Source organism: Anopheles ziemanni, chromosome 2, assembly GCF_943734765.1.
Source record: "Anopheles ziemanni chromosome 2, idAnoZiCoDA_A2_x.2, whole genome shotgun sequence".
Classification (NCBI taxonomy): domain Eukaryota; kingdom Metazoa; phylum Arthropoda; class Insecta; order Diptera; family Culicidae; genus Anopheles; species Anopheles ziemanni.
The window spans coordinates 42,317,607-42,334,971 of record NC_080705.1 but is presented as its reverse complement, the minus strand read 5'-3'; the positions used below and the strand labels follow the sequence as shown (position 1 = coordinate 42,334,971).

The window sequence follows — 17,365 nt, the reverse complement described above, 5'->3', positions numbered from 1 at the left end:
CCAAACAGCTGACGATGGTCGCACTGTAAGATCTCCACCTCCATCACGTGACTCCAACCCAGAAGTGGGGGATGATCGACGGTGTTGTGGATGAAGGTTGTTTTTTGTTTGTTTTATGCGAGGGAAGCAAATCGAGTAACATCATTATCCATCCATCGGCATCGAACAAAGCGGCCCGGTCTAATATCTGGGCTAAGCAAATTGTACGATTCGGGAGCATATTTCTCGTGTCGATACAGTCAGTTGCAAGACAGTTCGTTTTTTTTTATTACTATTAGTTCACCTCTTTGTCACCCGACAAAAGCTGCGTCCCCATCGCCTCCAACTTTGGCTAATGATTTAATTTATTTCCAGCTCTTTGAATCCCGCTTGTTGTGCTGTTTTTCTTCAACCTACTCCCAATTGACGGCTTCCTTGGCGCGACGAAACGGTTTTTGTTGTTTTGGTATGGTGCGCCGCTGGTTATTATTCGTATTAACAGCGTGTCCTGCCTGCCGGCAACGTTCTTGTAGCCGGGCTCATTCATCGTGATCGATTTTTTCGTGCAACTTCCCTCAGACTCCCCGTCTTGGCGACGCGTCTTCGAAGCACGAACGCAATGCTCTACTTCTTTGACGCTCACTGTCGCGTGCTTTGTTTGTTCGAACAAACTCAAAATGAATGGCGGGTTTTTTTCTGCAAGTCTTTTGCTTTTTCTATAACGATCGTGAGGAGGTTTTTTATATTACATCTTTTAGGCTGAGACTTTTTTTTCGTAGCGCCTTGCTAGTTAAACAGAAGAGTTTTCCCGCGACGGAGGTTATGGTTCGGAAGCCATAAACCGAAGGGAGGAACATAAAATTGTGTCAGTAAATTAAAGGAAAAAAAAGCCGATACTGGTCGATCAATGGTTCGGTACATTTCTAGGAGTCATTTGCCCCTTTTTTCACTCGTTTTCGCATATTGACATTTAAAGCCAACGCTATTTCTTTATGCTTATTTTTTCTGGCTTGGTCAATTTGTTTCTTCATTATGTTATTTACGATAAGATAAATAGTGAACTCGGCGATTTGTTACATCAACCACTAGCCCAGTCAGCAGTATGATCTCATATTTCTTGTTCTTCATTTTGTTCGCCAGGCCATATTTAAAAGCACATCATCAAACAAGCATAAAAATAACCCATTGATCATGCTTCCATCGGCAAGCCAATGAAAAATTATGCAGTCCAAATTTATTCTAATCCAGATGATACAATATTCACCGAACATAAATCAACCAAACAAACACGGTACAGTTCGTGATCGCTGGCTTCGTAACTTATCGGTTCGAATTCGTTATTCACTGTTCCTTGATGAATTCACCTCTCCGATCCGTTACAAACGAGAAGCGGGGGGAGAAAATCGTTTATCAAAAGTAAAATCCTCAAGTGCAAATGAAGTGCCTCTCTTTCTCCACGGTTCGGGGTGATCTATTTTGGGCGATACTGCACAATTCCATACGCTACATACGCCGGAGGAAGGCGCGAATTTTCTTCTGCGTGCAGTTTCAGTTTGAATAATCATTTAATTTCGCCTACGCCTACGGAACACGGGGGAAAAGAAAAGTACCACCCCTACTGGGAGTGACTCGCGAACCGTGTAATGCACCTGCGTGCATCGCCGGCGCCGTCGTTAGTTGTGGAGGCAACATCAAAACCCCCGGGGCTGTGTATTTCTCCGAAGAAAGAAGCCCCACCGAAGGTGATGTGCTTCAGCATACGAAGAAAGTGAAACTACAAGCATCGTTGCGCCCCGGCTTCGGTCTGTCTGCGGATGGATGATGATAAAAATAAATAAATGGCTCGCTAAATCTCGCACTCATCCACGGCCGATCCTGGGAAAGAAAATTTACCAACCCCCCTCGCCGCCGCCACCACAAAATTGGTCTTTTGGGTGTTGCGGAGAGGTTTTGTGAGGGATGCTGGACAGGAGGTTGGACCGTTGTGGACTGCTGTCCAGCAATTCATGTGAGCGAGTTTTGGTGCTCATTTGCCGAATTCCGTTCGGAAGGTGATTTTTTACCCATATCAATACCAAGGCCAGCTTATACTTTAAAGGTGCTTGGTTCACTTTCTTTCGAAACATTTGCATCGCTGTTTCTTTGTGTGAACTGGCTGTTTCGCTCTTGTTTGCTTTTATTCGAGTGCTCGAACGGTCGCGATTTCGATACCGGCAAACGAAACCGGTCCGGAACCGGCTGCGGGTTGTCGTCGAAAATCTGTAACACAAAGTCAAACATACACAGACACACGCGATCACCGGTAGATACAGAAAGTGAAATGAGTGGAAAAAGGATAAAACCGGCACTGCAAATATCACCCGGTCATGGAAAAATAATGCTCCACCTTTCGCTCCACCAATGGGGTGTACAGCTTTCCTCCCGTCTGTCGTATTGCCATCGGCGATCGCGAGATCGCGGCCAGAGCAATGATCCCAAAGTGAATCGAACGCGTTCCGAGCCCGGTTTGCCCAACGTCGCCCCCTGTGAGCACCCACTTTTGTTAGCAACTTTCTTCTAGGAGCATAAGTGATAAAAACCCAGCGTGCTCTGATGCTCCACTGCTCCACCGGACGTCCCAACACCGGCTGATGGTCGAAATTGATTTGAAAACGCAAAATCAAGCCCACCATTTGGTCTCCCCCTGTCGAGCCTTTTCTTCGAGTTGAATGAAATCGATCAACAAATCGATCGTTTATCAATCAAAAGCTTAAGGCGTCGCTCCACGAAGCACACATTCCCACGTCTCACCTCGTTGGGTGGTTTCCGGGGAGGGGTGAGGATTGAATTTGGAAGTGTAACTTTGGACGTTTTAATTCCAACACCGGTTTGGTCGAGTTAGGGTCCTGAGGTCTTCATGGAATGTAGGTTTAGAGATTAACTTATTCAAATTACTGGTTTTATATTTGAGAACAAAATAGAAAACCTCATCAAACCTACAGGAATATTGAAAGTGGTACTTGACATTTTTAAGTATGTATGGTCTTATGTCAAAGATCTGTCTTTTCAAGTCATGTATTATCACATTAAATGATCCCGCAACTGCTTGGTTGATCGGTGACGGCCCTCTACCGGATGTTGGATGTAGGTTCCTATCCATTCGATGATTTGACTGGTTTGTACGTCGGAAGACTCTTACCCCATGCCGGAAACCGTCGAACGGACACGGTCTTAACAAGCACAATTGGATCAAACGAATATCACTTAATTCCTCCGAGTATTTTTCCCACCAGCACAACTACTTCACGAAACCAGTCTTAGCTTACGTTTGTTTCTTTTTTATGTATTCACGATAAAGATACTTTAAACACATGACAAAAGATTCTTATTTATGATTGCCTAAAGATTACCATTTTCTTTGTGGTAATGCATTGACAACAGGCCTGTTTATTGTAAAATCAGCGACTATCGCTCCGTAGCTTTTATTTCATTTTATTATTTTTTGTAAAGTTTTCTGAAAAGAATTCAATTTATATTGTTGTAAAAATTAAGAGAGATATGTCGGAGAAAGGCATTTAAAATGTTTCATAACAAATAAAATGAACCATAGGGAGGGAAGAAGAAGTGCATAATAGTTGCAAACACGAAACCGAATCATAAAGATGATATTTGGTTGTAAACATGATGCAAACAATCAGTGCTTCAATTATTATATTGGTATGATTTTCACAAAACGTGACAAACCACTCATAGAAGTGATTTACCAAATGAGGTACTGTAATTTCCTCTCCGCCAAACACACCATGCCATCTTTTGACCACACCTAAACCTAAACCATTGGAGTTTGGCCACCCGCGCACACATAATTTATAGGGTTGAGCTTTAAAGTTTCAATTATAATGCTAATTGTACCCGAACAACCTTTGCGCTGCCTCCTCTCGTGGCAGCCTCACTTCGAAGGCGGTGGTGTTGATGAATTGCACGACCCATAAACAACCGTCCACCGTGTCGTGGATGCGTTAAAACCATGCTCACTGGGTACTCACTAAACGTCACGCCGAAAGTGAAAACAAAATACAGCACCAACACGGCAAAACAAAAAATAACCAAACCCACGATGCTGATTTTCCATTTTTTGTTTTTAACTTAACGGAAAACGAAATGAAAAACGTGCACCTCCAGCTACTCCCGCGGCTCAGCCCCTGGCGCCTCTTTGTCATGGGAAAAACACCTCCCGAAATGGCCAAACAAACATGAGCTTGAATGAGTAATTTAAATTTGCCACTGCGCTTAACGACGCACGCTGCTGCTGCGGCATTTTGGAGGTTATGTAATTCGGAAACGCTCATAAATTATGCACCAGGTTCGGGGCCCCCGACACCCGGGCCTGACTAGACCGCCTCCTGGCGTGCCAATTCCCACTCAATTTCCCCCTTGCCAGGGGAAAATCTACTGAAGAACAGAAGCCAGAATTGGCCGGAAAGTCAGCTGTGTTGTTGTTGTTGTTGTAGACACAGAATAGAAATTATGCCATTAAGAACAAAACGCTCATGCTTAAGCTTCGCAAGGGTGAGAGTTCATTGTTCATGTAATTAAATTCTCCTAGTGAATTTTTTTGGGTCACATTTCGTCACATTTCACACATTTCCATGATGCAATCGGTTCTGTTCACGGTGTCTGTGCGCTTTTTTTAATTTGTGCTTTCAGGTAATTTCCCCAAAGATGCTAATAAAATTGACATCACGTGGCTAATCGGTGTTCGCTTTTCCTTTCTTCCACAATGTTTGGCATAATGTGTTTCTTTTGCTTCTGACATTGGGGGTTTTTGGCGGCACGCATTGTTTGCACACGACCGGTTCCCCGAGTGTTCCATCTGTATGCTAATTGAAACGCGATCACTATGTGCAGTTTCCATTTTAATAGTGTCTGCAGTTTTGCTTCAGCGCGACGCTAACCAATTCGTCTCGTTGAGGTGTGATTTAATGCACTTTTATGTGCGGTTGTTTTTTTTTGCAAAACAACCCCCAAACGAAATCAACTATCAGCCGAAACTATGTTAATGTGTCTCGTTTTGTGCATGTAGTTTCGAAAGCCCATTGCAAATATTCAAATGCTTTGTTTTGGGAGGCACAATAATAGTACAAATAAAAACAGAAAAGAAAATCGATTTTAAGATAAAAAAGGGATTAACTTTTTCCGACTCTCATTATTCCTTGGTTTGGATCATTTTTGACAGTATTTTAGTATTGTTTGAATTTGAAGTTCGAGTCTACTTTTTAAATTGTAAATTAAAGTGTGTTGGTTTTAGTTGTCTGATTTAGTGTGCGTAGTATATCCTATGTGGATTAAGATTCAATATAAAAATCAGGATTTTACAAAATACGCTAAAGATTGTGTAAAACTTCCTTACAATAGTTTAAGCTATAACAAGTCTTAAAATGAAATATTGTAATCGAGCAAACATTCATCAAGTACTTCAATATGTTACTTAAGGAATACTAAAAAGATTTCATAGCGCTTACATTCTGGTTGCGGAGATAAAAATTAAAGAATACTCATCCAGGGGCAAAATACACTAGCCTTTGAGGGGCAGAATGCACTGTAAATGTTAAATAGTTTAAATTCATTACAATAAAACCAATTTTAATTTGCAATTGGTAGCACATTTAACTAAATTCCTTGCCATAGTTTACGTTGTTTTGAAATTGCTCAAAAAGGTACTAACAAAATACGAATGTCCCGATAACTAGCTCTAATAAAAAAATTAGCAGTGTGCGTTCTACCCCACTACTTGGGGCCTTTTGTTCTACAAAATTACTTTTTAAAATTTTTATTTTAATAACAATATGACAGTAGAAGAGAAGGTGGAGAATTGATCTGTGATAATTTGGATGATTTTTCTTAAGTGGATTGCGAGAAATAAAAGTTTTGCGCTGAAGGGGTTCATGTTGCCTCACACAACCTTAGTAATGAAGATTAGTAGATTAATTTTAACATTTTCATAATGTTTTTCATCCTCGTTTCAAAAGTCAATCTTGCCAAATTGATTATGCTGGTTTGCAACCAATAGTTTCAAACACGTTTTATAATTATCTCGATTTATCGCACTTAGCACGTTCCTTTCGAAACTACCGATCGAGCGCTCTGATCCCAATCGAGTGTAGTCAAGTCAGTTTACAAACAACCTGCTCGAAGTTTTCACTCTAGAAAAGAACTACGTGTCCAGCGGCTAGAATAATCGGTACACCCGTTGCACCGCCAGATGCACCTACACTCCTCAGGGTCACAGCAGCAACCTTTCATCGTCCACCAGCAACCGACCAGTCCCTTACTTGGTGCCGGTTTGCTGTGCGTGCCTGCGAGACGAATATCGTACGCCTTATTAAAGGCGAAGGCGAAGAACCAAACCACCCTCCAGAACTGGTGTGACCACCGTGCTTCTTTACATACATGTGTGTTCGTGTGTGTGTGTATGAGTTTACTGCAGAATCAAGGTTAGTAGTTACAGTTGTTCTAGATGGCTGGGTAAGGTCCCGGAGCCGCTCGAACCAAGGGGCAGCGGACCCGGTTCTGTCTGGTAAATAAACTTTCCTGTTGCACGAGTCCGTTAAAGACCTTGTGCTACGGATGGCGTAGCGAATGGTTTATGTTTAAACCCGCCTCCTCCACATGGACTCAAGGTGTACGTGTCGGCCGGTAAAGGTTAGTCGGGGAAAAACTTCGTCCGGATTTCCTTTAACTCGTTTTTATCTAGCAGAATAGCAATGATTACATACTCGTTCCGAATTGAGTCACAATCCTTTTTCTTCCTCCAGAACTGGGCCAGTGAAGGTTGCGTAATAAACTCAGCGTACTGCAACGTCCGGTAGAAAGTAATCTTTAAAAAAAAAGCAATCCGAAGAAAAGGGACCGGTAATAAAACGTAGTGACTGACGATTTCAATAAACGGAATCGATTTCGATCGCTCGAACTCTCCGAAATAAAATCGATCGCATCCCTTTGGCGCCCTCGGTGGGAAAAAGGAAAACCTCCACCGTCCAGACAGTGGTTTGCTATGTTTGAAAAGATCGAACGATCGTGAGCATAACGCGTTCGAAACAACCTGTGGTGCGCGAAGGGAGCAAGGGTCGTGAATCTGGGGTAGACACATCATAAGATCTTTCTCTCGTTTACGATCCGCGCAATGGCTCAGAAGAAAAGGTGGGAGATCTCTACAAAGAGCGATCGTAATAATAAAAGAAATGGAAAGAAATACAAACAGGTTTTGCTTCAGACGGGCGCGCGCCTCTATTGACGTAACGTCATCGAAGCAGCCTCCGTGGAGCGCTGTTACCACTGATGGGGACCCGTTATGCAGGCAAGAACGAGCCCACGGGTGCCTCTATTTCTCCCCCAGAGAGAAGGTGTCCCAAGATCGAACGTCTTGCGATGCCGTTGCTGCTGTCTATCTTTACCTCTATGGTCGACGCCAGGTCGCACCTAAGAAGAACCAGCGTGTTCCAAGAACCCAAGAAAAAGAACTTCAGAGTTGACCCACAGTTCCGCGTCTGGGAGGCTCGACGTTCGCCCGCTCGCTGTGGGTCTCGCTTTCTGTGTGTCTTCGTTCGAAGACGGGCGTGACTTGGACAAGAAACATTTCCAACATTCCTTCTAGCCCGGAAAGACGTTAGGCGATGGGTTTTTGTGCGATGCGGCCTACGAACTCCGTTGAAGGGACACGCGGTTTTGCAGGAGACCCAGAGTTCACAAGTTGATTGAACTCTCGAAAGGTCCTTTTTGATGTTTCAAACTTCGCGCTTGCAGACGGAAAAACATCAGTTGAATTTAGCTTAGGCTGGGAGGTGTCGCCATGGAACTTGTACAAACCTTTATTTGCTTTTCCTCAACCAGGGCTGGTCGCTTATGCTCGATGAGCAAGCTCTCGGGCAGTCGAGAGGGCCACGTGAACTGGCTTAACACTGGTTTATCCTGAGGCTCCGAACAGTTTGCACGTTCAAATACCTTGCTCACACTCACTCAGCTTCTTTCTCCCTTTCGGCAAAATGTGTCTCAACTTGGTGGTAGGCTTGTCCCTCGGACTGCTTCCCGTTTCGCGGATCTCGGAACACCGGCGGAAATGAAACGGGTTTTGGGTGTTTTTTTCTCTTTGGACTCGTTTTTACGCTGCTGCTTTCGGTTTGCCTGCAAGCGTCTGGCGTATGCACAAATGCACTCGATTATATTTTCTTTCCTTTCCAGTTGTATCGTTATCGTGGCAGAGTCCCCTCGTAATGCACTTTCGAGTGCAAGTGGATGTTTTTTTGTGCTTATTTCGCGTCTGCTGGATTTTACGATTTTATTTATCACTGTAGCGTATGGTCGATTTCGCGTCTGCTTTCGCAGCCCGATATTGAACAACTGGACAACTCGAAAGATAAGGGCGACACTAATGCGCGATGTACTTGGGGAACCACCACGGACGGAACACAATAATTGATAGGAACGGCACGTAACCAACACAGTGAACAAACTGGCCAAGCAGAACACTTACTACTGATACTGTGGAGGCTCCGCACACAGAGAACGGGAAGCGATAGTGAGCTGAAGGGATGACAGACGACGGCAAAGATAGGTCACACGGAGCGGGGTCGTAAAACGGGAACGTTTATCAAACAGCCGCCGAAATAACGGCTTTTCGCAGCGTTTGCTGTTTTTGTTAGCACAGGGCAACTTCTATCGCGCATGCAAATTTGACGCGGGAAAAAGAACTGTAAGAAACCAACCGGACAGTGACTTCGATAAACCGCACGCGGGCACACGTTTCGTCCGTCTAGCGAACAACTTTTAATTCGTACGATTAATGTCTGATGTAAGCGTGATAAATTGTCTCAAATTGCGACCGGACAAACGGAGAACGGATAAACGGACACCGTTGTTGATGGTATTTTGAAAATCGCTTGTGTTGTGAACGCCAATCGCCAACTCCAAACCCGACCGTCACGATCGAGGGCTAAAGTCGAACTCCTGGCTCCACCGGACGATCGGAACGATCCGTCCCGGTCGAAACGATCGCGCGATCGTTTCCCCTCCATTTTGTGTCGCTCCGGACGAATGTTGCGCCGTTCCTCCACTGGAATTGTAGCAAAACAACGATCTGCGCGTGTTGCATGATATGTGTCCGTGTCCCGAGTGGTAAAATGTACTAATCACTGCTATAACAAAACCCGTGGTTTTAAATGTATAACACCGCCTGTTTGTTGAAAATTGTGTTATTGCGCAATTTTTAAATCAATTTGTGCATTCCATCAGTTGAAACTTATCTTTTCGTATGACCCACTTTTCCGAATACCATTTGAAGAAAAGCATTAAGCTAATCTATTTTGTGGCACTAACAAAAGAATTGTTAAAAAAATCTTAAATACAAAAAAAACTCTGATGAAACTAGGGTAGTTTTTAATAGAACACTTGGTTTAATAGCTGAGTAGACGAATGTTACTGAGAAGACAAGTAACAAAGAAATTTGTGATGAAAGCAAAAATGTTAATTGCGAAACTAGTAAAGATAACGATCTTTGAAGAGATGATTGTTTAAGGAAAACTAGTTTAAAGCTCTAACAGGTAAAACAGATACAGGTGGTGTTTTACAACAGTAATTTGATTAATTCGAAACTGCAGTACATCAAATAAATTATTTAGCGACATCAAAAATAATTTTACCATTTACTCAAAAACTGAACCAAATCTTATGTTGGTCATGTAGCAAGAGAACAACAAATGGAACTGGAATAACGCTGAACCATGAGCAACCGAAAAAAAAAACAAATTATATAACTTGCTTTCCTTTCTACTGCGAAATGAATTGCACAGTTTTATTCTTTTAAAAAATCTTGTTGCTTTAAACTGGTCATTTTTCGTGAAGGGTCACTTTGATACCACCACTTCGTGATTTGCTTTGGTTATTGCTTACAAATATTTTATGTTAACTCCGTCATTCTCAAACCTATGTAGGAGTAAGAAGTGGGACTCATCAAACTCAACCAAATCATTCATTGAACCGATATTAAATTTAAAGGAGCCTAGTTACGCATCTCGTTTACTTGCCTTTCTTTCTTCGCACCACGGTCCGACAGTTCGATGCAATTGCAAACTTTTACTGCCCACCGCCGCCAAGAATTAGTGGTTCCATTAGCATCATCATCATCTAATATCAGGTCTAAACATCCCCAGCAGCAGCATCGCTTCTTTGCGCTTGCGACAGAGAACAGTGGATTGACGGCTTTCGAGATGGGACCGCCCGAGGACGTGAACGTCATGCGGCATCTCTTGTTTCAATCTGTTTTTACCTTTTAATTTGTGTTCGAAAATTTTCGCATGCCTTCTTTAGTGCAAGGCCACGCAAATTATCACCCCCCGCGAACACAACAACTCGCTACCGTGTGAGGGGATTGGTGAACCACATGCAGATTGAAAGATGCAAACCGCCAAGGAGGGGAATTGGTGAGACACGGTGTGGTATTCCGAAAATGCACCAATTGCCACTAGGCCAAATTGAAGCGGTCAATAATAACCCGCTCACACCAGATGCATCTGTTTGACGTGCTTTTGCTTCTAACGCAACACGCGGGTTAATAGGGTCGGCGGAATCGAACTGATCCAATTCGCAATTTTCAGTTTTGTCTTTTCGCAACAATCAATCTAACACATTACCTTTTAGCACCTAGAATGGCAATTTCCGTTTTTCCTTCTGTATGGTTATATGCCACTAAAAAGAACTGGTAAGAATTGGCAATACGATGACCTAAAGAAATGGTGAGAACCGAATGCCGTTCGTTTCGGAATGGTCTGGTTAATGGAGGCAGTGAATGGTTTCACAACCGCAAGCGAGAACGAGAGCAGAAGGCCCACAGGCCATTTTGGTCGCATTTATTTCGCGTTTTATTGTCACGCAAATTGTGGAACCCGGTAACGGTAAACAACTGGTACAACTTTTAAAAAATAATTCCCATGTTTGTGGACACACTTGATGGTTTTGATCTCCCTGTCAGGGGTCGCCAGAGAAAGGAGAGCATCGTAAAACTCATACTTCAGGACGCACGTTGAGAAGGCTCGAAATCAGCTGCCGTTGTCGTTGCCGTTCGCCAGGACTTATCAGTTCCATTTAACTCAACCATGCGTTATTGTTTGCCACTTCCTTGCTTGATGTTGGTGTTGTTTATAGGAACGATCGATGGGAGATTTGTTTTTTAGCATCTTAAGCCCAGCTTTTTTTAAATTATATACTATCCACGTTTCTCGGGAAAATTTTCAACGACGTGTGGCCTGCACAAACCTTAAAGGCTCCATGAAATGATGCACTTTGCAATGCTCATTAGCTCACAAACCTGATCAGGATCGTCCTATTATCCAGTGCCAACCAGCAATTTCATTCGAGCTCACTTTCAATGACATCCCGACGAACGAGAAAGTGAGCCAATCGGACAGCACAGCCTCAGCCCGCCCGATAATGTATTCTGATCTTAACCTACTAAGCGGGCGAAACTATCGCCATCCCCTGGCATCCATTAGTCCGGCGGCAGGGTGGTTCCATCGTCGGGAAGATCATGCCTTGCGAGGAAGATGCTTCCTTCGTCTGCGAAGGAAATTAGTTCAGGGGCAGCAGCGCATCTCTTGGTTTCTCTTGGTAGGAGAGAAAATATTCAAATGAAGGTCAACGTTGTTTGCAGGCCATCTGTTTTGCACCTCTAGAGCCTTAGTAGAACCCAATGAAACTTCCGCGGGACAGCCAAGTCGTAATTCTCAAATTTAATTCATGCAAATGTGGTATGTGGCACCATATTATGCTTCGATCTCTGATATCGCCAAAAACTAGAAAGCTACGCGTTTCTCATTGACGTTGACGTTACGTTGTCTCAACCAGTTCAATCTGGTCGCTCTTTGATAAGAAAGATTGCTTACCAACTGTCGGCAAATATTGAAAATTTGTAAAGCCGTTCGTCACTGCCAAAATAATTTGAACTGAGTTCCATTTCAATGTCATCCTTTGTGTGTATGTTTTTTTAAAATGTTTTTTTACATTTTCTCCTACAAATATGAAATACAATTATTCAAGCTTCGTTACCTCAACCATAGCTATAGAGATAAGTATTCTCATCTGCCGCATATTGTCATTGAAATTTCGTTTGATCAGTTACATAACCGTCTCGAAAGGCTACCGTACGCGGTCCGACTGCAGGGAACACACGCATAAATATGTACTGCATGTTTCTTTCCCTTGCTTTCTTTTGGAACTGCTTGAAGCCCTTTTTTTACTCCACCAGCGATCGAAAACGTACCGCCGATCCGGATCGGTGCACTTCGTTTGCTATCAGGAAATTATCGAATCCATTTTCCTCATGCGTGTGTACGAAGGTTTAAAGGAGCTTAGAGTTGAGGTATGTGTGTGCTTTTTTTGCTTGCTTTTTGGCTGCTTCATCAACCCGGCTGCCAGGTTTGTTTCAAATCATCCGCTGGTTTGCAATACGGGCTACTCGGGGTAAGTGCCACGAAGGCCGGGTGGCCAGGCAAAGGTACACCCAAGGGGTAATTTATCGTTTTAAAGTCACTCAAGTGTCGCGTAGGTTTTTCCTTTGCGATTTCCCGACCCAGACTTGCAACCGGTACCTCGTGGCGGATGTGTTTGGCGCACGATCGTTCGATCGAGTTTTTATCAAACGCTATGGTTCACATCATGTGGGATTTTTATTTTATTAGAAAGATTCAATAACTGTATGAGCTTTTAAAGAACTAGGTAAACTTTATCCGATTGACTTAAAATACTGTAAATTTGAAAATAAATCTATCAATATTTTACTTTGGTGCCGTTTAGCGCAGGTCATATTCCCTGCTTAACTGCGGCGACGGTCTGTGGATCCCTGACTAACATTTCCCCCCATTAACGTTCAAATCAAATTTGATATTTGATCCAACCTCGTTCGAAATCCGGTTATTGTGGCAGTAATGTCAGTAATCTACATAGGCCGAGATATATGCAAGTCGCTTTGCGATAAATGAAACCCCGGGATTCGAGAAAACGAATCGGATGACGATGTTTCCCTGATAAGACGACACCCTGTTTTTCGCACATGCTTTCCACCTTGGTTCGCTTCCTTCCGTCGTCGCTTGTGTCTCGTGGATCGGTGGGTTAATAAATAAATTTTCTGCTCATTCGCCTATCAAACCAGTCCACCGTGGCGTCGGTCCGTTGGATCCCCGTAACGGCCCTGGTGTGTACCGAGAAAGTGTCCGTTCCTCGAGCGCTGGAGATCCGTACTAGCCGGAGCAACAAGTATCCGGTATTACTTAAACACGTGCTCCGGGATCGATATGTTCAGCAACTATTTTGAAGTCCAACACGGAATCGCGTTTGAGAGCTTAATTTATGCCATTCCTTAATGGTACTGATATCATTGGGAAATCGAGGTATAGCTTACGTCAATGACTCCAAATTTGCCGTTTTAAATTAATCGTCACATGTCGTCCAATCGGAATCGCACTCTGGTCGAGTGGTATCCTAAAGAAAACTTCGTGTGCTTCGTAATGATTCATCGGAAGAGATTGGTTTCTTCTCTATTAGTTTCTAACTAATTACAAATGGTAGCTAAGTATCTATCATTGAGTATGATTTATCAAGGGAACAATAAATGTTTACCATCGGCTCTTGAAATGGCGTAACACAAGTAAAGTAAACATTACTGTCGTCTGGTATACGTAAACAATGTCCAAAGAGGCTCGTCCTGCCAGACTTCATCACACAACAATGTTTTGGTCAAACCACTACACATTGAAATCCGACAAAGGGAAGGTAGAACCATTCGTGGTGCACCCTGGCATGCGCCCTTGACGAGAGGCGTCTTGCCGACGGTCTGTCTGCCAAAGTGTCAAAACGGATGCCTGTTTGTCTCCCCCACCTACCCGATCTGATGGTGGCATTCCTTGCCCTCGCCAGAACCTTTTACCGTTACTTGCTGCGAGAGGGACTTTTGCATAAGTTTAACGTTTTAAAACGGTCCAACAAGAGGCTGAAAAATATTCCACTTTCTCTCAGCAGTTCGAAAAAACGTCTCAAACAAAAAACGATCATTTCAAATCATTCTCTTCTTTGCCGCGTTAAAAAAGGCCCGAGATGTGTTTTCATTTCTTTCCGTAGAAAAGAACGTCATACGGCGGGAAGTGAATTTATTTGTCTTTCGAAATTTTCACCGTGCCCTGGTTCTTCGAGTAAAAAAACGGATGCTGTGCGAGTCGGTAGGTGTGTGAAAGCGTTTCACCTTCCGCCAGTGTGAGGTCATTTGGGTTGTTTCCGTCGTTAATGCATTCAGATCATTTGGTGCAAAAATATGTGGACGGATAAAAGATTATCGTACTCTGTCCTACTTTAAACGGGAAATAATGCCCACATGAATGGATTGTTTTTTGGTATTTTTAGATGCCGAATGTTTAAATCATCCTGCTGAGATTTTTTCCCAATTTTCCCAAATTGTTCTAGTAATCCGCAAATGAATAGTTTGTACTAGTATGAACTGGTTTTCATACATATTCTGTCAACCTTATTAACTTATCATTTTGAATTGTCACTTACTGTACCAACTGAGCTGCTTATTGTTGCTGTAATCCTTCTAGGCAACCTACGCATAATTTAGATGTAGAACACAACCGGTTTTCCCATTGCGATGGGGTCTGCGACTCATGTTTCAAGCAGACAGGGAAAAATGTTTATCTGAAGTGCCTTGAATATTTCCCTCATAGAAATAACTAGTCCTCCGGGTTGGATACCAGTTCCCCGATGCAAAATCATGTTCTATATTTGTTTTCCCAGTAGACACAAACTAATCCCAAATCTAAGGTTTTACAGTAAATACTTTAAACACTTATTCTGCACAGCTACCCGAAACTTCACAGACTTGTTGTACTATATTGCCAGAGGAAGCATATTTCGCCAGCGCCCCTCAGTCAGAGGTCAGAGGTTATTTTCTTTTCGATTTGTAAAACCAATTACCTCCAGCAATCGGTCGACAATTGGTTTGGCCGCGGGTGGAAAACATAAAGTTTTTCTTAGCTGATTGCTCATGAGCTAGAGGGGGGTTTTGTCGCGTCGTACAAACTCGCGATCCTCAGTACTCGCAATGTGTCGATCCCGCGGACAGGTTTCGTAGAACCCGCCGGTTGGCGCTCGCGGATTTGTTTGGTATATCCCTTTTCTCGCTGCCTCCCAGCACCCTCCCCCGTTATCATTACCCGCCCACCTGAAAACACAGATGTGTGGGTCATTGCCTTCGTTTCGGCGGCTCGACGAGAGCGGCATTCTCTCGCAACCGGACGGGTCTCTCCACGGAATAGTGCACGCGTTGTTCCCCGCGCCGAAGGGTTCTCTCGACGGTTGGCATGGTTCGCACGCACCATCCCCTCGCCCATGGGACAGGAGGGGTAGATAGGGTGGAGATGGCGGTAACGCACACACATGCGCACCCCTAGAGCGTGGCCCCCAGAAGACGGTATTGCTCTCGCATCGTGGGCCAAACCGCGGGGTATCCAAGCAGGCGCCCCCGTAGCAGCGCCACGCATACATTCACGGACGCACACTTTTTTCGCCCCGGCACGTCGGCACGCAGTTAGTGCAGAGGCCGGTCTGGCTGGCAGAAGAGGTTTTTCTTCACCTCGTGCTTGTTGCGTACATCCCCAACGTAAAGTCCTGGCGCAATTGATGCCGCCCGTACCGCGCACCGGTGTGTGATGGTGTAGTGTACTGTGCCTCTCTCTCTCTCTTTCTTGTTCCTTCGCTGTTATTGCGGTGGTGCCAAGCGGTCGAAACGAAACGGAACATCCGAACCGACCAAAAAGGTACACTGGCACACACGCCACGCCACGACTACGACGACGACGCAGCAGCACTGGCGCGCGGTGGAAATTTCACTTTTGTTTTCAGTTTTGTGCATCGCTCCCGATACACATGAACTGCTGTCCGCCGGAACCATCGCTGATGTGCGTTGCTGCTGCTGCTGCTGCTGCGTCGACCGTCGCCGCCACCGACGACGACGATGACGCTGACGGAGACGACGACGATAACGGCGGCGATGATAAGTGCACAATCGCAAGTAAATGGCCAAAACCGCATTGACAACCCAAGCTCGTCAGCTTCGCCAGATTTGCCGCCACGAACGACCCGGTTTCTTCCACACTGTGCAGTGCATCCCATGTTCGTTTTGTTTACTTGCGGTCGAATGGCAGCGTGTGGGCCATTGGCAACGGGTTACTCAGATTAGGTTATTGTCCGACCCGTAGAAGTTTACCACTCTGCGGCCCTAGAAGGTCTTTTTCTGGCCAGCAGGAAGACGTTGGTTGTGATGGTGTGTTTGTTCATGCGAGCGTGCTATCATGAGAGATTTTATCACCCAGTGAGGTGGGCAGTGCTAGATTGGGGCGGTTTTATTTTCGTAAATTTTTATTTTCCCAGTTGTGTATGTGCGTAAAATGTTCGAAATCGATTTGATTACGGCAGCAAGGGTGGCTTTCTGAGATCATCGTCGCCGAATGACGTGATTTGTTTCAATGTCCAACCCCCGCCAGGGCACACTGTGTCGGAAAAACAATTGAAAACACACCGACCCACAAGTTGCACGCGAACAATGAACGAACCGCCGGTCTCTTCGTCGTCGTCGAATATCCTTAGCTTCCCTTTTGCTCATGGACTCTCGCTAATGTCACCGTTCTTTTATTATTTTCCCTTTTTCCAGGACTGCGTGACGGACCTGCAACGATGGTGGTTACGGGCACCGCAGTAGTACCCGGGAGTTCAGTGAAACCGTGTCCCCTGCGAGCTCCGCTCGTCGTGACCATCGTCGGGTTGCCCTGCCGAGGGAAATCGCTTGCCTCGCACAAAGTCGCACGCCACCTGAGCTGGCGGGGCGAGAGCGCCAAAGGTAAGCGTAATTTTGCTACGAATTGTTTAATTTTTATGTGCTTATCGAACGGAACGAAGACACATTATTATTCTATGGATCAAAAATTGCCATCCGCTCGGAAATAACGATGGAGAGGGTTGTGGATGTTACGCACGAAGCAAATAGTCCACTGTGTCCTCCACGCTAGGCCACCGGTCATGTTTTCCAGGCACACGAAAACTGAAAACGATCTCAATGTCACGCTTGAAGGTCAGACTGTACTCGAAAGTGTTTGTTTACTTGCGAGCGAAAGCAAGCGTTGTAAATGTTGAGACCTTTTTCTCGCTTTTGGAAGGAATGGTAGATTCACAGTCATGTTATGGATACCGTCTATAATGTGCTGGTAAGAAGACTTGTTTTTGTTGCTGACAATGTTTTTGAAGCCATATAAATCGTAGTAGCAAAAAAAAAAAAAAAAATTACCACACGGACAATTTTTCTTGACTAAATTTT

The 17,365-nt window shown here is 44.4% G+C and overlaps 2 protein-coding genes across 2 annotated transcripts in view; one reads left to right on the top strand and one right to left on the bottom strand.

Moving 5' to 3' along the window:
• LOC131282323 (alpha-N-acetylgalactosaminidase) overlaps positions 1-8,503 on the bottom strand; it is a 48,255-nt gene extending 39,752 nt beyond the window's left edge. Inside the window, exon 1 of the mRNA XM_058311751.1 lies at positions 7,825-8,503. The gene's annotated coding sequence lies outside the window, so the exon portion shown is untranslated. The remainder of the gene's footprint in view (positions 1-7,824) is intronic.
• LOC131282322 (6-phosphofructo-2-kinase/fructose-2,6-bisphosphatase-like) overlaps positions 1-17,365 on the top strand; it is a 64,705-nt gene that overhangs the window by 45,678 nt on the left and 1,662 nt on the right. Inside the window, exon 3 of the mRNA XM_058311750.1 lies at positions 16,706-16,891. Within this exon, the coding sequence (XP_058167733.1) occupies positions 16,706-16,891 (186 nt within the window). The remainder of the gene's footprint in view (positions 1-16,705; positions 16,892-17,365) is intronic.